At 42.4% G+C, this 15,410-nt stretch overlaps 1 protein-coding gene across 1 annotated transcript; it reads left to right on the top strand.

The window, feature by feature from the left end:
• Positions 1-1,228: 1,228 nt before the first annotated feature.
• Positions 1,229-9,227, top strand: GPRC5D (G protein-coupled receptor class C group 5 member D). Its single transcript, XM_036865896.1, has 4 exons — positions 1,229-1,242; positions 2,030-2,956; positions 7,950-8,006; positions 9,148-9,227. Exons 2-4 carry the CDS (start codon positions 2,062-2,064, stop codon positions 9,225-9,227), a joined length of 1,032 nt encoding a protein of 343 aa, XP_036721791.1. The 5' UTR covers positions 1,229-1,242; positions 2,030-2,061.
• The last annotated feature ends 6,183 nt before the right edge of the window (positions 9,228-15,410 follow it).

Raw genomic sequence — 15,410 nt, 5'->3', positions numbered from 1 at the left:
CTAACACAACATTGTAAACAACTATACCCCGATAAAAAATTTTTAAAAATAAAATAAAAATAATAATTCATTAAAAAAATGAAAGCAAGGAAAACCTCCAAACATTTTTTAAAAAGGCAAATATCCAGGAAAAGAACCAAGGAGTTAAGTAAATTTGAAGGGGGGCTTGGGGGGTGGCCTGAGGTCAGTATAGCTTGGACCCTGTACTGCGTGTTCTATTATACGTCACCACAGAGAAAAAGAATATGTTATACCAATATCAGCTGGAACTTTTAACTGCAAGTTCTTCTATCTTGGGCCCTGGGAAAGCCACGACGGAATGAGACCCAGAAAGAGTACGTTCTGAAGGGCGTGAGGAGAGCAAGGAGAGAGGGAAATTATACCAAAGGCTTTGGCAATCCCGGAAGAGCTGGTCCAGGTAGGGACCCCACTTGATGGGCAGCCAAAGCCTGAGGAAAGGGCTGCCCAGGTGGCGCAGTGGTTGAGAGTCTGCCTGCCAATGCAGGGCACACGGGTTCGAGCCCTGGTCTGGGAAGATCCCACGTGCCGCGGAGCAGCTGGGCCTGTGAGCCACAACTACTGAGCCTGCGCGTCTGGAGCCTGTGGTCCGCAACAAGAGAGGCCGCGACAGTGAGAGGCCCGCGCACCGCGATGGAGAGTGGCCCCTGCTCGCCGCAACTAGAGAAAGCCCTCGTACAGAAACGAAGACCCAACACAGCCAAAAATAAATAAGTAAACAAAATACTAAAAAAAAAAAAAAAAAGCCTGAGGAAGGACCTCCACAGGAGAGGAAAAGAAATGGGCAGAGCAGAGAAGACAAATTTTCCCTAATCACACTGATGCCAACCACTGGCCCTTTTAATGTGCATAACCCTTCTTTATGGCCCAGTAAACCTCTTATTCCTCTGGGATGGATGCTCTTTTGGATCTTATGATCAAGATGTGGGGAAGACTGGAGACGGCTTTTTAGGGAATAGGTCAGAAGAAGAACGAAGTGTCCTCGCGTGAGCCCAACAGAGGGCCTCTCGCAGCCTCCAGACCACATCGGAGGCTGTGGGGAGGAGGCGGTCTTTCCTAAAGCCACACCCCTTTATAGGCCCTGCAGGAACCCGAGTGCGGGCCTCCATCCTTCCGCCCGTTTGGGGAGAGATTAAAGACACTGAGGTTGTCTCCTTCTTACTCATTGGCAGTTACAACCTCGCAGCCACTACAGTCTCGGCCTCCAGCGTGCACACAGAGGAGGTAAGTGGGACTGAAGGGGCCATGCCCTCAGCTGTCAGCCTGGGTCACTCCAGCCAGCTGGCTTGGGAATAGCTGAAGGGGAGTAGAGCTAGGGGTATTCAGCTGCAAGGTACTTGTTTCCAAATGAATATGTGTGATGTTTTTCTAGACAACCCCAGGCAAGACATAGAGTTTGGTGCTAAACTCTCCAAAAAGTTAATTGAAGGCAGAGACCTTTTTGTAAAATTCTTTGACAGACTAAAACAGTGGGTATTTAACTGTAATGCGCTGCCTTGGATTGACTTGAATTAAAAGAAGGAAGAGTCATTAAAATGACTGGGAAAAATCATCTGCCTGTCTCCTTCGAGCAGTGCCTCATGTCTTGAATGATCAAATGGTCCATTAATGTTGACAACGCTTGTTCTGGAGCCTGCTATAACTGGAGTCCTAACCATCATGCAAACGTGGTCACATGCCCGATTTTTATGAAAAAGATTCTGCCTTAGCCCTCAAAAAGCCTTGGTGGAAATTATGACGTGAAAATTCATGAGTTTTCTGGAGCCCCTAAGTGAAGATGGTTCTCCTTTCCCAGCAGGATAGAGCTAGGATCGTTTTGAGGGGTTGATAGTTTTGAGCTATTTCATTCAGTAGGTCCAGGTATCTTCATGTGGGAATCGGAGATATTATAGTGTCCTGCCCAAGACTACCCAACAGGGGTTCTTGAGGGTGCAGGTCAAGTTATGAAGTTATGTTTGTTCCTTTGTCTTTTACTTTTTTTTTTTTTTTTTTTTTTGCACGGGAACAAAAGACCATTCTTGTGAGGTCCACCTACAAGTCACCATGTATGAGGACTGCAGAGAGCCCACTGGGGACTATTACTTCCTCTGTGACACCATGGGAGCGTGGAGCACTGTTCTGGAGTCCCTGGCAGCCACTGGCATAGCAGTTACAGTTTTGCTGCTCCTGGCATTTCTCTTCCTCATGAGAAGGGTTCAAGACTGCAGCCAGTGGAATGTCCTCCCCACGCAGTTCCTCCTCCTCCTGGGCGTGCTGGGGCTCTTCAGCCTTGCTTTTGCCTTCATCATCCAGCTCAATCAGCAGACTGCCCCCATCCGCTACTTTCTCTTTGGGGTCCTCTTTGCTCTCTGTTTCTCATGCCTCTTGGCTCATGCCTCCAACCTGGTGAAGCTGGTCCGGGGTCAAGTGTCCTCCTCTTGGACGACAATTCTGTGCATTGCTATTGGTGTCAGCCTGTTGCAGATGATCATCGCCACCGAGTATGTGACTCTCATCATGACCAGAGGTACGATGTTTATGGATATGACACCCTATCAACTCAACGTGGACTTTGTGGTCCTCCTGGTTTACGTCCTCTTCCTGATGGCCCTCACGTTCTTCGTCTCCAAGGCCACCTTCTGTGGGCCATGTGAGAACTGGAAGCAGCACGGAAGACTCATCTTCGTCACCATGCTCATCTCCATCATCATCTGGGTGGCGTGGATCTCCATGCTCATGAGAGGCAACCCACAGCTCCAGCGGCAGCCCGAGTGGGACGACCCTGTCCTCTGCATCGCCCTGGTCACCAACGCGTGGGTTTTCCTGCTGCTGTACATCATACCAGAGCTGTGCTTTCTCTATAGATCATGTCAGCAGGATTGCCCTCTGCAAGGCAATGCCTGCCCACTCCCAGTTTATGAACGCAGCTTCAGAGCGGAGAATCAGCAACTCTCAAGAGGTACTTTCCTGGGGAGCTTGGGGAGGCTCTCCCGTAAGAGAAGCAGGAGAAAAAACAGGGCAAGAGGATGAACCAAGAGAGAAAGAAAAGGGAATGGTCAGAATTTAGGTGGGTGACTACATACCTCAAGCCTGGAGATGGGGACACTCAGAGTCAAGGTTAAACTTTTCTGAAAATTCAGTTCCTCCGAAATACAGAGATTTATGGGGAGAGACCAAGACAGAAATGACTCAAAGGCCCTAAATAGAAAGGGTGTGGCTCTGAGTATTCATGCTGGATAAAGAAAGGCACCCCCTATAAAATGAGTTAACCAGCCCCAAATTAGGCTTGGCCCATGCCATTGCATGACATACTATGCTAAGTGCAGATGTTTTGGCCATCAAGTGCAAAAGCAACCCTGGCACCAGTGACTGACATTTTTCAAATTTAAGTCTCAAAGCCAACTTGCCCAAATATCATAACAGACTGATTTGTATGACTCATCCCCTCATTAGAGTCTCAAAGCCCAATAACTGCTGGATTCCTACTTTGTAAACCATTCACTCCTTGAAAGCCTTCGAGGTTTACAAAAAGTGACAGGATGAGCCATGAAGTCAGAATTCTGAGCAGAGTCTCAGATGTGTAATCATTAATAGAAATAAAGAACTTGCTTATGTGACATTTTCATAATAATTTCTGGGTTGGATTTGTATCCTTATATAAGACCAAGCCACCTGACTATATACTGTTAAAGAATAAAATATATTATCCATGATAACAAGGAGGCTTGGACCCCAATAACCTGGGGGGATTAGTGGCTAATTTCAGTTATCTGGAAATGTGTCAAAACTCATTAATCCCTTTCTGAAATATCTGGCCTATTATTCATAACCCAGTATCACAGTTCTACATCAAATTTTGTGTCTTAATAGGCATCTGATTTCTCACAGTGTATTTCTAATGTGCAAAGATGATGTTATTTTATATATTGTATAGCACACATTATGCTTACCAGGCTCAAAAAAATTAATAGAAGCTTTCCTTTTAAGTCATACACTTTTTTGAGCTGTAATCTATGGCTAATTACATACTCAAATTCAATCCTGTGCAGATGGAAGCATCTATTAATTCTTTTCAGTTCAGTTGACCATGAGTTGGAAATTGACAGTACACATCCTTCTTTTAAGAGTTTTTCATTGCTTTTGATGATGTGAGGTTTGGGGCAGAATTGCAGAGTCGATCTTTCTTGAAACTACTTCTCATAGTTCTCACCGAAAAATAGGATAAAACTTCTTCTGTTTGCTTTGTTGCTGTTATGTTTCCAGGAAACAAAAGTCAGAGAGAGAGAGAGAAAGTTCTTAGAGTTTCATAATACCCAAAACCCACTGGGACTTGTAATGATCAATTTTCCATGCGCCCAAAAGACTAGGCAGGTGTTTAAAGTGTTCTAAGAAGTGTCTTAGTGGAAAAGCAAGAGCTTTCAAAAGCACAATGTTTCCTTATAACTATCCGTATTTCTGGAACGTGGGTAGAATATCCATTTCTGCCAGTGAGAGTCATTGTCAACGTAGCTCAATATTTTGTGGCAGAAAAAAAAATCGATAGTGTAGAAAAGAACATATAGATTGCTCTCCAAAACTAGGCAGAATAACCAGAAACTTAAGCTTAGAGAAGGAAATCAGAATTTAGGTCACCTATAAAAAGTACAAATATCAAAAATTAGAAGGATGATTAAAATGCAAGAAAAAGTACAGGATGACACCTAGCTAGGAAACACGTACAAAGAAATACAAAATAAATAAGAGCCAGACCAGTACAGTATAATAACAATAACTCAAAAAATCCTAAGTGTTGCTGTAGGTCAGGAGCTGACGGTGGGAGCGCAGCCCACGGCTGTCTGTTTTTGTTTGCTCAAGAAATAATCGTAGTGCTGTGTAAACAGACAAGTGGTCAGCTGGAACAATCCGGCCGTTGTTCTCAGCATCTGTCAGTCTCTGACAAGAATACGCATTCCAGCTCTGAGATCCACTGATGAGAAGTGTGGGAGAGGCTGGGTGGAAAACCACAGAGATGATGAAGGGGTTATAACGTCAGACCTACATGGAAAGGTTAGGACAGTGAAACTGAGATGGTAGTTCTTAAGCTTTATGTGCCTTTCTCTAAATTCTGTACTGAAACACAACATTTTGTACCAGTCCCTGAGGCGTGCATTTGTCATGTGACTCTTCTAATTTATAGCTATGACTCCAGTCACATAATTATTTGATTTACCGCTGGGTTGTGAGACCAGAATTATTCAGTTGAAAGAAGAGTCAGACAAGAGGGGATTAGCAGGGAATTTCACACGTATGAATACCTCTCTCCAAGAGGTTGTTGTCCTGCTTTCTGTCTCCAGCTAAAGACGAAGGGTAGAAATAGACTCAAATCGAAGCACAAAGCATTTAGATTAAATACAAAACTAAGAGTTGGTACACACTGAAATAGATCAGCAAAGCGGATTAAGGACTTCATTTCCTTGGAAGTCTTTCAAAAGATTAGTCTTTATCTCTTGGAAGTGGCTTAGGGACTTAGTTCGAAGATATAAAAACATCTTGATGGAGAATGAAAATGCAATCAGGCATATTACTACAAAACACCAAACAAATGGGTATAAATATTCTTTGCCCCATGTTATAAACGTGTTCCTTAAAAACTGTAGACTGACTGAACTTTTAAAATCAATTGCTCTTTTAACTGAGAATTTTAAATGTGATATAATTTGCAAAGACCTTAAATATAGAATATCAGCCATGAATCTTTGTTTATGAAGGGAAAGCTCCTGTTCTAATTATTGCCTGCTTTATCTGTTTTAGATGAATTAGAATATTGTTATATCAAGTTTGCTAAAAGCAAGACCCCTGTATATTTTAAAGGATCACGTAATTGTGGGCATTTTTTCTATCCTGTGTTTAAATATCTACAGACAAATCTAGTATGATTTTTTTGAAGGTATTATTAAGACAGAAATAATGAGGCTATGAAATGTAAAAATGGGTCAATGAATATCAAATGTTGTAAAACGAGAGAAAAATGTTCTTGCAAACAGAGGTCCTTCAGATTGTTTTCCTTACAGCAAGGACCAGGCATACCAACTTTTGGCAAACATAGCCTTTTTTTGGACAATTCTCAACACTTTTTGCTTCAAGGTGCCCACCTTACTAGGAGAAACCAAATTTGGATGGTCCCAGGCAGTGTCATTTTTGTTTGTTCTTTCAGGGGGACAAAACTGAAAACCTCTCTTTGTAACCCTCTAGAGCTACAGGTCACAAAGAGCGAACTGGCGTAAAGTACAAAAGAAGCCGTGAGTCTGGGCAGGATTTGCTTGGTGTGAGGACAGACCAGGCAAGGATAATGACATTCTCTTTGTCATTATGCTTGGGTGACAAGGATAATGGGGCAGCAGAAAGGGTGCAGACCCTGTCCTCACATGCCCTGGCTTCGAGGCTCAGCTCTGCTTCTTACCAACGTTGAGACCCAACCAAGCTCCCCAACCTCTGGGAGCTCAGGCTCCTTGTAGTGAAATGATGGTCATAGTGTCCCTGGCCCCTCCAGGTATCAATGTAAGGTCTTACTTACTCAACTCGGATCCATACCAGGAGGTGGTGGCAGGATTAATAGAGAGAAACACTCGACTTTTTGGTAAATTCATGAACAATAACTCAAGCCGGAGAATTAGGCTTCTCTAATTTATGATCTGGTCTGATGAGACTATTGGAGGAACACGGGTTACCAAGGGGCTGAGTGGGAAGGAGTCTTGTTATGCTGCAAGGAACGAAGTTAAACCAAGGATTCAGTTCATTTCTGCTGAAAGAAGAATGTTTTATTTTCACAGGATTCAATCCCTCTAAAAAACACCAGTAGGAGGAGGATGTCAGAGCATCAATTATAACTATACCACCAACACCACCGCCAATAACAATATACAAAGGGAAGCACTATGGTGCTTTCTATATTTCATGTCCTATTCCAAGGGCTTTATAGATAGATACTGATAGATTTAATCTTCAAAGCAACCGTATGAGATAGATTGACTATTACGATCATCATGATTCCTCTTTTACTCCCATCAGGAAACAGAGGCAACAAAACGTTAAGGAACTTGGCCGCAGGTAACACAGCTAACAAGTGAGAGGGCAGAACAGTCCATGCGCTCAGCGCTGCAGCCACTAAGCAGGAACAAAATGACACGGCTACGTCCCAGACCATCAAATGACAACTAAGTATCGAGCAAGGACCTGGTCTAAGAGACAGATACAACTCCTGTCTTCACAGAGCTTACAGGCTTGTTGAGGAGACAGATATTAAACAACCAAGTGTGATTATTCTACGACAGTATAAAATGGTCTTTAGGGATTTTAAAAATTATGTCCAGTTTTTTTCTTTTCTTTTTTTTTTTGGCCACACGGCACGGCCTGCGGGATCTTAATTCCCAGATCAGGGGTCGAACCCATGTCCCCTGCAGTGGAAGTGCAGAGCCCGAACAACTGGACGGTCAGGGAATTCCCTATGTCCAGTTTTTAAAATTGAACCAAAGATTGCAGAGTATCAAGCCTAAAGGGACTTTAGAGATGACGTAGTGAAGGCCTTTTATTTTACTGCTGAAGACAGTGAGATGCCCAAGGTCACGAAGGTACGAAGACCCTGACCCCGTGCTAGGGCTCTTTCTGTAGAAAGCGATGATGAGCCTTCAGCCTCTTCAGTTACTAAACACAGATGTGCTTCTCCTGAGCACACAAATGTGATCCCTATGCAACCTTCCTCAGAAGCTTTAAAAACACTCTTTTTAAAATCACAGATTAAAACACACACACACACACACACACACACACACACACACACACACAGCCTCAGCGGAGAATTCCTTTTTTAAAGGGTCAGGAGCCTCTTTGCAAGCCATTGAGTCTCATAGTCCTCAGGTGCTGTTTCCAGGTGAATCCGTGACACTAAGCCAGCCCTTCTCTCCTTTGACTTTCAGTCCAAGACGGTGATGGAGCTGAGGAGGATGTAGCATTAACTGAATATGGTAACCCCAACTCAGCAGCAGGTAAATGTGCCCATCTGCATTCTTCAGGGAAGGACAGAGCAACTCACTCCTTCCCTAGGAGAGCAGTCAGTCTTCATCTCCAATGGCTGTACTTACCTGAGAGAGGAGAGGCAGGGCAGGGTCTTCCCTCCAGGCATGTGGAGCTTGAGCCATCCGGACTGAATCCACACCAGGGCAGTGCAATAAAGCTAAATCATGCCTTTGCCTCTGCAGGAGCCCCTCCCGAGCCCCTCCCAATCCCCTCCGCCACTGCCATCGACAGTATATTCTGGTGCAGGTGAATGTCCCTGAAGGAAAAGGCAGCTTGAAGGGTTTGTGTGAGGGTGAAGAGATGCAAGCTCACGGCTTGTTGCCTTGGGGACAACAGGGGATTATAAATATGTATGAGTGTCAGATCTGTTCTTATTATCAGTTGTCTAAATGTATCCTCTGGGCCACGCTGGCTGCCTCTCTGAGTCACTGTCTAGCTCCAGCAGCCCAGGCTGCCCCGAGAACCGGGCTGGGTCTGTCAGCATCAGCTGGACGCCCAGATGGGTGTACCAATTTTAATCCTTGCCTGCGAAAACAGAGGGACACTGCTGAGTCGGACTGGAAGTAACTTGCGTTTGTGCCGTGACGACTTGAAGACACACAAATCCGAACAGCTAAAAATACCACTTTGGGACACAATTGTTTTATTATGAGGCTCAGAAGTCACTAAGATCCAGGAGGGAAAGTCATGCTCAGACTGTCTGTTCAATGAACTGTACCAGGCAACTCTAACTAGGTTAAACCCTCTGGTCTGTTATCTGAGAATTTGCCTTTTCCTGGAATGACACACAGACCAGGACACAGCTATATCATCTGCTGTAATTAATCCTCCAGAGGGCCTTTACACGATGAGAAAATCTTTACTATCCCCGCCAAGAATTTCTCGGATTACTTTCAATTTCCAGTAATCCTGCAAAAAGATTCTTGTTAATGGCTAAGAGGGAAGATGGTAAAGTAGTTGTGATATGGATAGGCTCAACATTTTTTTCCTTTTTTTTATTATCAAAGGATTAAATGATGGTGAAATGATAATATTTCAAGCATAGTTTTGGAGAGTATTATCCCCTATGTTGCCTCAGAAAGCTGATGATGGCATTTCTTCTTTTGCAGACTGTTGATCCCACACAGGAGGATTTCATCCCTTGGGCTAAAGGAAGCCCTCAGCAAGATGCAGAATGATAAAGTCCGCAGGAAACATGAGTAGTGAAAACCCAGAAGATCATCCTACTGTAGCCCTGATGGGCCACTGGGAAGCCCACCTGTCAACAAAACATCGGCTCGTCCTTCCTTCCCTGACACCTAGTCCTCTCCATCCATCTGGACCCTTCATCAGGAGACTGCCCTTTCAAGCAGAATTACAATCTTGCTGGCCACCCTACCGTGACTATGTGTTTCTTTCTTCATTCTTTTTCTTTTTTTTTTTTTTTTGGCTGCATTGGGTCCTAGTTGCACGCAGGATCTTTGTTTCAGCACGCGGGATCTTTGTTCCAGCGCTGGAGCTCAGTAGTTGTGGCACACAGGCTTAGTTGCCCCATGGCATGTGGGATCTTAGTTTCCCGACCAGGGATCGAACCCGCCTCCCCTGCATTGGAAGGCGGGTTCTTAACCACTGGACTACCAGGGGAGTCCCTCTTTCTTCATTCATGTAACTGAAAGATTCCCTTCCCCAGTAATGCTAGGACAAATTGGCATCTCTTACTAATGGGACCGAAAGACCTCAGTTTGATGAAATTATGGTCATGCTAATATGACAAATTATAGATGTCAGTAGCAACTTAGTACTGGATTACCCCTCTAGTCATTTTTATAAAGGGCCCCTAAATATGATTGACCCAGAATTTGCAATAAAAGTTATAGCAGAAACCTCAGGATCCCCACAATTGTGCATCTCATGGGCTTGCAATCTGGCAGGTTTCTCCCATGATGTTAGCACCCTCATGACAGTGAGTACGGCAGCAGATGTGACTGAGGTCAATGACCTGCTTTGATGAACTAAAAACAGCAAAGGGAGAGCCACCCGAGTTGATGCTCGTAAAGGATTTCAGGTGTACATGAAAAGGAGAGTCCACCTGTCTTGATGTTTCTAATGCACTGATGCCTCTGCCCTAATTACTTTTCCTTCATCCCTCATGCAGCTTCCCATCCTTCCCAGTGGATATATACATCCTTAAGACCCATTTGTTAGATATAACAGGTATAACAGGACCAGAGTCAGAGGCGTGTTGCCCTAAGGATTTTTAGAGTCTAATTCAGCCTCCCACCTCGCAGATGAGAAAACAGAGCCTCGGAGAAATGGAATGACTTGTCCAAAGTCACACGGTAGTTTGTGTTGGGCCAGGTCTTCTGACTCTCAGGCCACTCCTCTCTCACCCTACGAGGCTTCTCCATGCCTGTATTTCTGTATTAACAAGTAAGGCAAAATCATCAGAGTACACCCAGAACTGTCTGTAAATGACAAAAGACTTAAAAATGACCACAGTTAAAGATTTGATGAAAGTTCATAATAATGCAGTTGACAAGAAAATTAGTTATTTCTGAGATATACATTTTAAAGTAATAACTAGGATTATTACTTATAACATTATACCAGAACATATAAGATTTTTAGAAATTTCATGTAATGTCTGAAACATTTATATTAACATATTTCCATACATATTTCCATACAAATACAAATATAAGATTTTTAGAAATTTCATGTAATGTCTGAAACATTTATATTAACATATTTCCATACAAATAACCCAATGAAAGTTTAGTATTAGTTGTTTTGTTTGTTTTTTTTTGTTTGTTTTTTTTTTTTGTTTGTTTGTTTTTTTTTTTTTTTTTTTTTTATACTGCAGGTTCTTATTAGGCATCAGTTTCATACACATCAGTGTAGGTGTACTCTGATGATTTTGCAAATATGTTCCTATAAAAGGGTTTCATCTTCAAGAAATTCATGGAAAAGACTCTGACAAGTACAGGTTTCTGGTAACTGACTGTACTGCTGAACTGAATGAATAAGCATTTTCAGAACTCTAATGAAAAACTGATGAACTCATAAAAGTGCTAACAAAAGATCAAGATGAAAAAAAAATTAATTACATGGGACTGAGTGAACTGATGAGGATGAGTATAATTTTTGTGACTTTCTGTCTGAATTAAAAAAAAAAAAAAATCCCACAAGGACTCAGAGGCAAAGAATATACAAATCAATTTTCACTGCAAAGTAAAGGAGCTGTTACAGTGGAGGATTACTGGACTGAATGTCAATATTATGACATAGTATGAGTGTGTTTCATGTTTGGTAATTGCAATCATTGTTGCTTTTGTTGTGGTCATCCATGTACAATGCTTGGTGTCAGTCTATTTATGTCTTGTAAAAATAAAATACAGTGTGTGTGTGTGTGAATAAAAAAAAAAAAAAAAAAAAAAAAAAAAAAGAAGAAAAAGGAACGGAGGAAGGAAGAAATTCACAATAAAGGAAGCTTAGGGAATGAATATGAAATCGATATTCATAATGGATTTAATATTTGTAAACTGAAATATTTCCTAGAAAGTATTTGTGTATTTTAAAAGAAAGGAGATAATGCAAAATACAGAAGTATGTAGATATGTAAACTGCCAATTAAAATTAAAGGAATAAACTGTTGTATAACTTTAAAAAAAAAAAAAAAAAAAAAAAACAAGTAAGGCGTGCACCCTTGAGAATCAAATGTGATATTTCAGACCAGTGAGTGTTGAGCGCCTGCTATGTGAAAACACTTTGAAAAGAAACTAAGATTCCATATATTGAAAAAAAGCCCTTTTAATGACCAGTGCACAGCATGGATGAGTATTTCCCGAGCACCTGCAAGGTACCAGGAATTGTTCTCGGACTCAGTCCTAGGCAGACAAGGCACACAACGCTGCTCTGACGGGGCTTACGTTTTTGGTGGGGGAGATAACACAATGCAGAGAATTTCAGGAACACCACTTCCTCTGTTATCAAGTCCAGACACATACTGCTCACAGCACAACAGGCCAATCAGTCCAGAGACAAAGCGTTGGGGCAAAGAACGGCAACTTTATTCGGAAAGTCAAAAAACCAAGAAGATGGAGGGCTAATGTCCTAAAGACCATCTTAACTCAGAATAGAATTCAGGCTTCTTTTATGCTAAGGGAAAAGGGGAAGCAAGAGGGTTCAAGATTAAAGGATAAAGGTGGATTGCAGGCTTCTTGGAGCCACCTGGTCTTCAAGGGAAGCATAACTTTGTTCTTCTGCTTGCTCACGTAGGCTGGATCACGAGGCTTCTGCAAAACTTCAAGTTGTTAGCAGTTATTTTTACTTTCCCATTCTTATCTCTGCTTAGTTGCAAGGTTTCCAGGCTGAAAGAGAACTTATCTATAAGTAATAGCCATAACTAATCCAGATCCAGTCCGTGGGATAGAAACTTTCTTCAGGAGTTTAATGAACTATTTGGGTACAAGCAACATTTCTCTAATGTTTAACTCTTGATGTGCAAGGCTAAAGTAATGGAATACACAGGCTAAAGAATGAGAGAGGCAGTTTCAACATGGTGTTAGTTCTGTTCTTCCTCTGTTACACCTCCTTTTACAGACAAGGAAAGGGACTTGCCCAGGATAATATGGCTTGTTAGGGGCAGAACCGACTAGAATCCAGGTTCCCAGCTGCTGTTCAAGGGCTCACCCTCTACACAATGTTCCAGCGATTTCATGTATTTTTCTGCTGCACTCAGATTACCTGCTCCTTTTTCAAATCTGTGCCCTGAGCAATGTTCTCAGCACAAGCAAGCACCTAGGTGAACGACCAAAGAGTTTGACCTTCTGCCCTTATTGGTAATAAAAAAATAGAAAATGTTTAAACATTAAGACTCTGACCTACTGATTAGGTGGCATACTATTCAACAAACCACATAAGAAACCTAATGTGAGAGAGAACAGCAAGCCATGCAAACTTCCGTCTGCTCTGGAGGGAAAACATCATCACTGATCTCCTAGTTTTTATCCCCAAAATGATGACAATGACACCTTCAACATAATTTTGTTCTGTTCAGTTTTCTAGGTGAGAGGTGTTTAAGTCAGCTGACAAATGTCAATAAACCTATTAAAGTCATATAGGATGGCTAATATTGTTTCCCAAAATGTTTTCCCTAAAATCAGTAAAGGTAAAACTGAATCTCTTTGTACCAAATTGCCTCTGAGGTTTACAGCACAATTTTATCAAATTTTGGACCGTGCATTAATACTAGTTAGATTTGGGGGGTTGTAAGGTTGCAAAGTATCTCCTTCAGGCTGTTTCAGGAATGGAGTTGTAAGGTTACATGTGGGAGGAGGGAGCGAAAACTCTCTCCGGGAACCCACTACAGCCGCCGGCTTCATGGAGATGGAATACTGTCAGGTGTTGGGTGGACCCTGTTGTCTCCTGCCCCAGCCCCACAATCCCCCTCAGCCACATTGATACTTTCCTCACTGTTTCCTTTTGTGGTATCTTCCCATGTCCATCCACCCACTAGCCGCTGACTTATTCTCTCCCCATATGTCATAATTCAGATTCCTGAGAGGGAGTCCGCTTGGTCCAGCTGATCACCATTGTCTCTGATTGGGTACTCCTTTGCCTTGGCCAGCCTCTTCATTTACATTCAGCCTGTGGATTGGCTGCCCTTGGATCCAGTACCCACCACTGGTCCATTCAGCTATGTGTGGCTTGGTCTTGCGGTGCAGACTTGATTGTATATGTCTGCTCCCTCAGTGAGATGCTGTGGGCAGGGAATTATCCTCTGGGCAGCTAGGGAAGGTATAGCATGCACGATGAGTGACCTACTCCGGAGAGATTAATCCAGGAAAATATAATTTTATGAAATTATAGAATATTTTAGTGAAAATACCAATTCATTTCTTTTGAGTTTATGCAGCAATTCATGTAAAGCTAAAAACCTCAATAGTCTTCTAAGTTGGGATCCATGAGGAACCACTTAAAAAAATAGACAAAACTATGGGGCTTTCCTGGTGGCGCAGTGGTTGCGAATCCACCTGCCAATGCAGGGGGCATTGGTTCAAGCCCTGGTCGGGGAAGATCCCACATGCCACGGAGCAACTAAGCCCATGTGCCACAGCTGCTGAGCCTGCGCTCTGGAGCCCGTAAGCCACAACTACTGAGCCCGCGAAGCACAACTACTGAAGCCCATGCACCTGGGGCCCGTGCTCTGCAACAAGAGAAGCCACCGCAATGAGAAGCCCGCACACTGCAACAAAGAGTAGCCCCCACTCGCTGCAACTGGAGAGAGCCCATGCACAGCGGTGAAGACCAAACTCAGCCAAAAGTAAGTAAATAAAATAAATAAATTTTAAGAAAACTATTTATGATATGCATATCATACTCAATTACTCAATTCAACATGGAGTATCTGAAGATCTAAACTCATTTACTGAATGCAAAAGCTGTTTACTCACTTAAGCATTTTAGATCATCCTCTTCTGATTTTATTTTTCTGATTTTATTCATTTACCAAAAGAAAGGGTATCAATGAAAAAATTCATTACAAAATACCTTCCTGCTGGAGGGAATTCCCTGGTGGTCCAGTAGTTAGAACTCCACGCTTCCACTGCAGGGGGCCCGGGTCCAATCTCTGGTCAGGGAACTAAGATCCTGCATGCCACGCGGTGTGGCCAAAAAAATTAAATAAATAAATAAATAAAATAAGATAAAATAAAATAAAATGCCTTCCTGGTAGAGCATGGCTGGTTTGCTCAGTAGAGCTTGGTGCTAATGAAATACCTGCCCAGGTGGAATTAATATATCCTTCATCTTGATGAATTTTTTCCTGATCCAGAAGATCAAAGATTTGTTTCTCTCTACATTAAATTCCATGATCTCTCCATAAGCTTAAAGGGTCTTTTACTTATGCCTTATTTCAACCTGTGGTCTGGTCAGGTTCAAGTTTCCTCATTCTCTCTACCCATTATTCCTTCTTATTTCTTCTTTTAAACAAATGCTCCCTTTTCCTAGGATTATATCTACTTCACATTGGCCAGATTCATGCCTTCTTATCCTTCTTTTCCTCCTTCCACAATCAGTTCCGAATCTACCTTTTCCCAGAAACTTTCTCTGATGACATGGAGACACAGGGCTGTCACACACCAACTTATGGCAGAATAAAAGTCTCTTTTTTTCTTCAAACTCAGATGGTAAACAAGATACTTCTGTAGCATCTTTCTCTGAATAAGCCTAATCATCTATTTCACAAGTACACAATTCATGAGACATAAACTAGAAAATCTTGTTTTTTCTTCCTTGGTACAAAAGCCTCTGTATTTTGCATCTGAAAGAAGTGCTTCTCAGTTAACATTAAATGGGAGTGAACATCCTTAACTTCTGAG

Source organism: Balaenoptera musculus, chromosome 10 (assembly GCF_009873245.2).
Source record: "Balaenoptera musculus isolate JJ_BM4_2016_0621 chromosome 10, mBalMus1.pri.v3, whole genome shotgun sequence".
NCBI lineage: Eukaryota > Metazoa > Chordata > Mammalia > Artiodactyla > Balaenopteridae > Balaenoptera > Balaenoptera musculus.
Note: the sequence above shows the minus strand (reverse complement) of the source record. Positions and strands in the feature narration are given on the sequence as shown.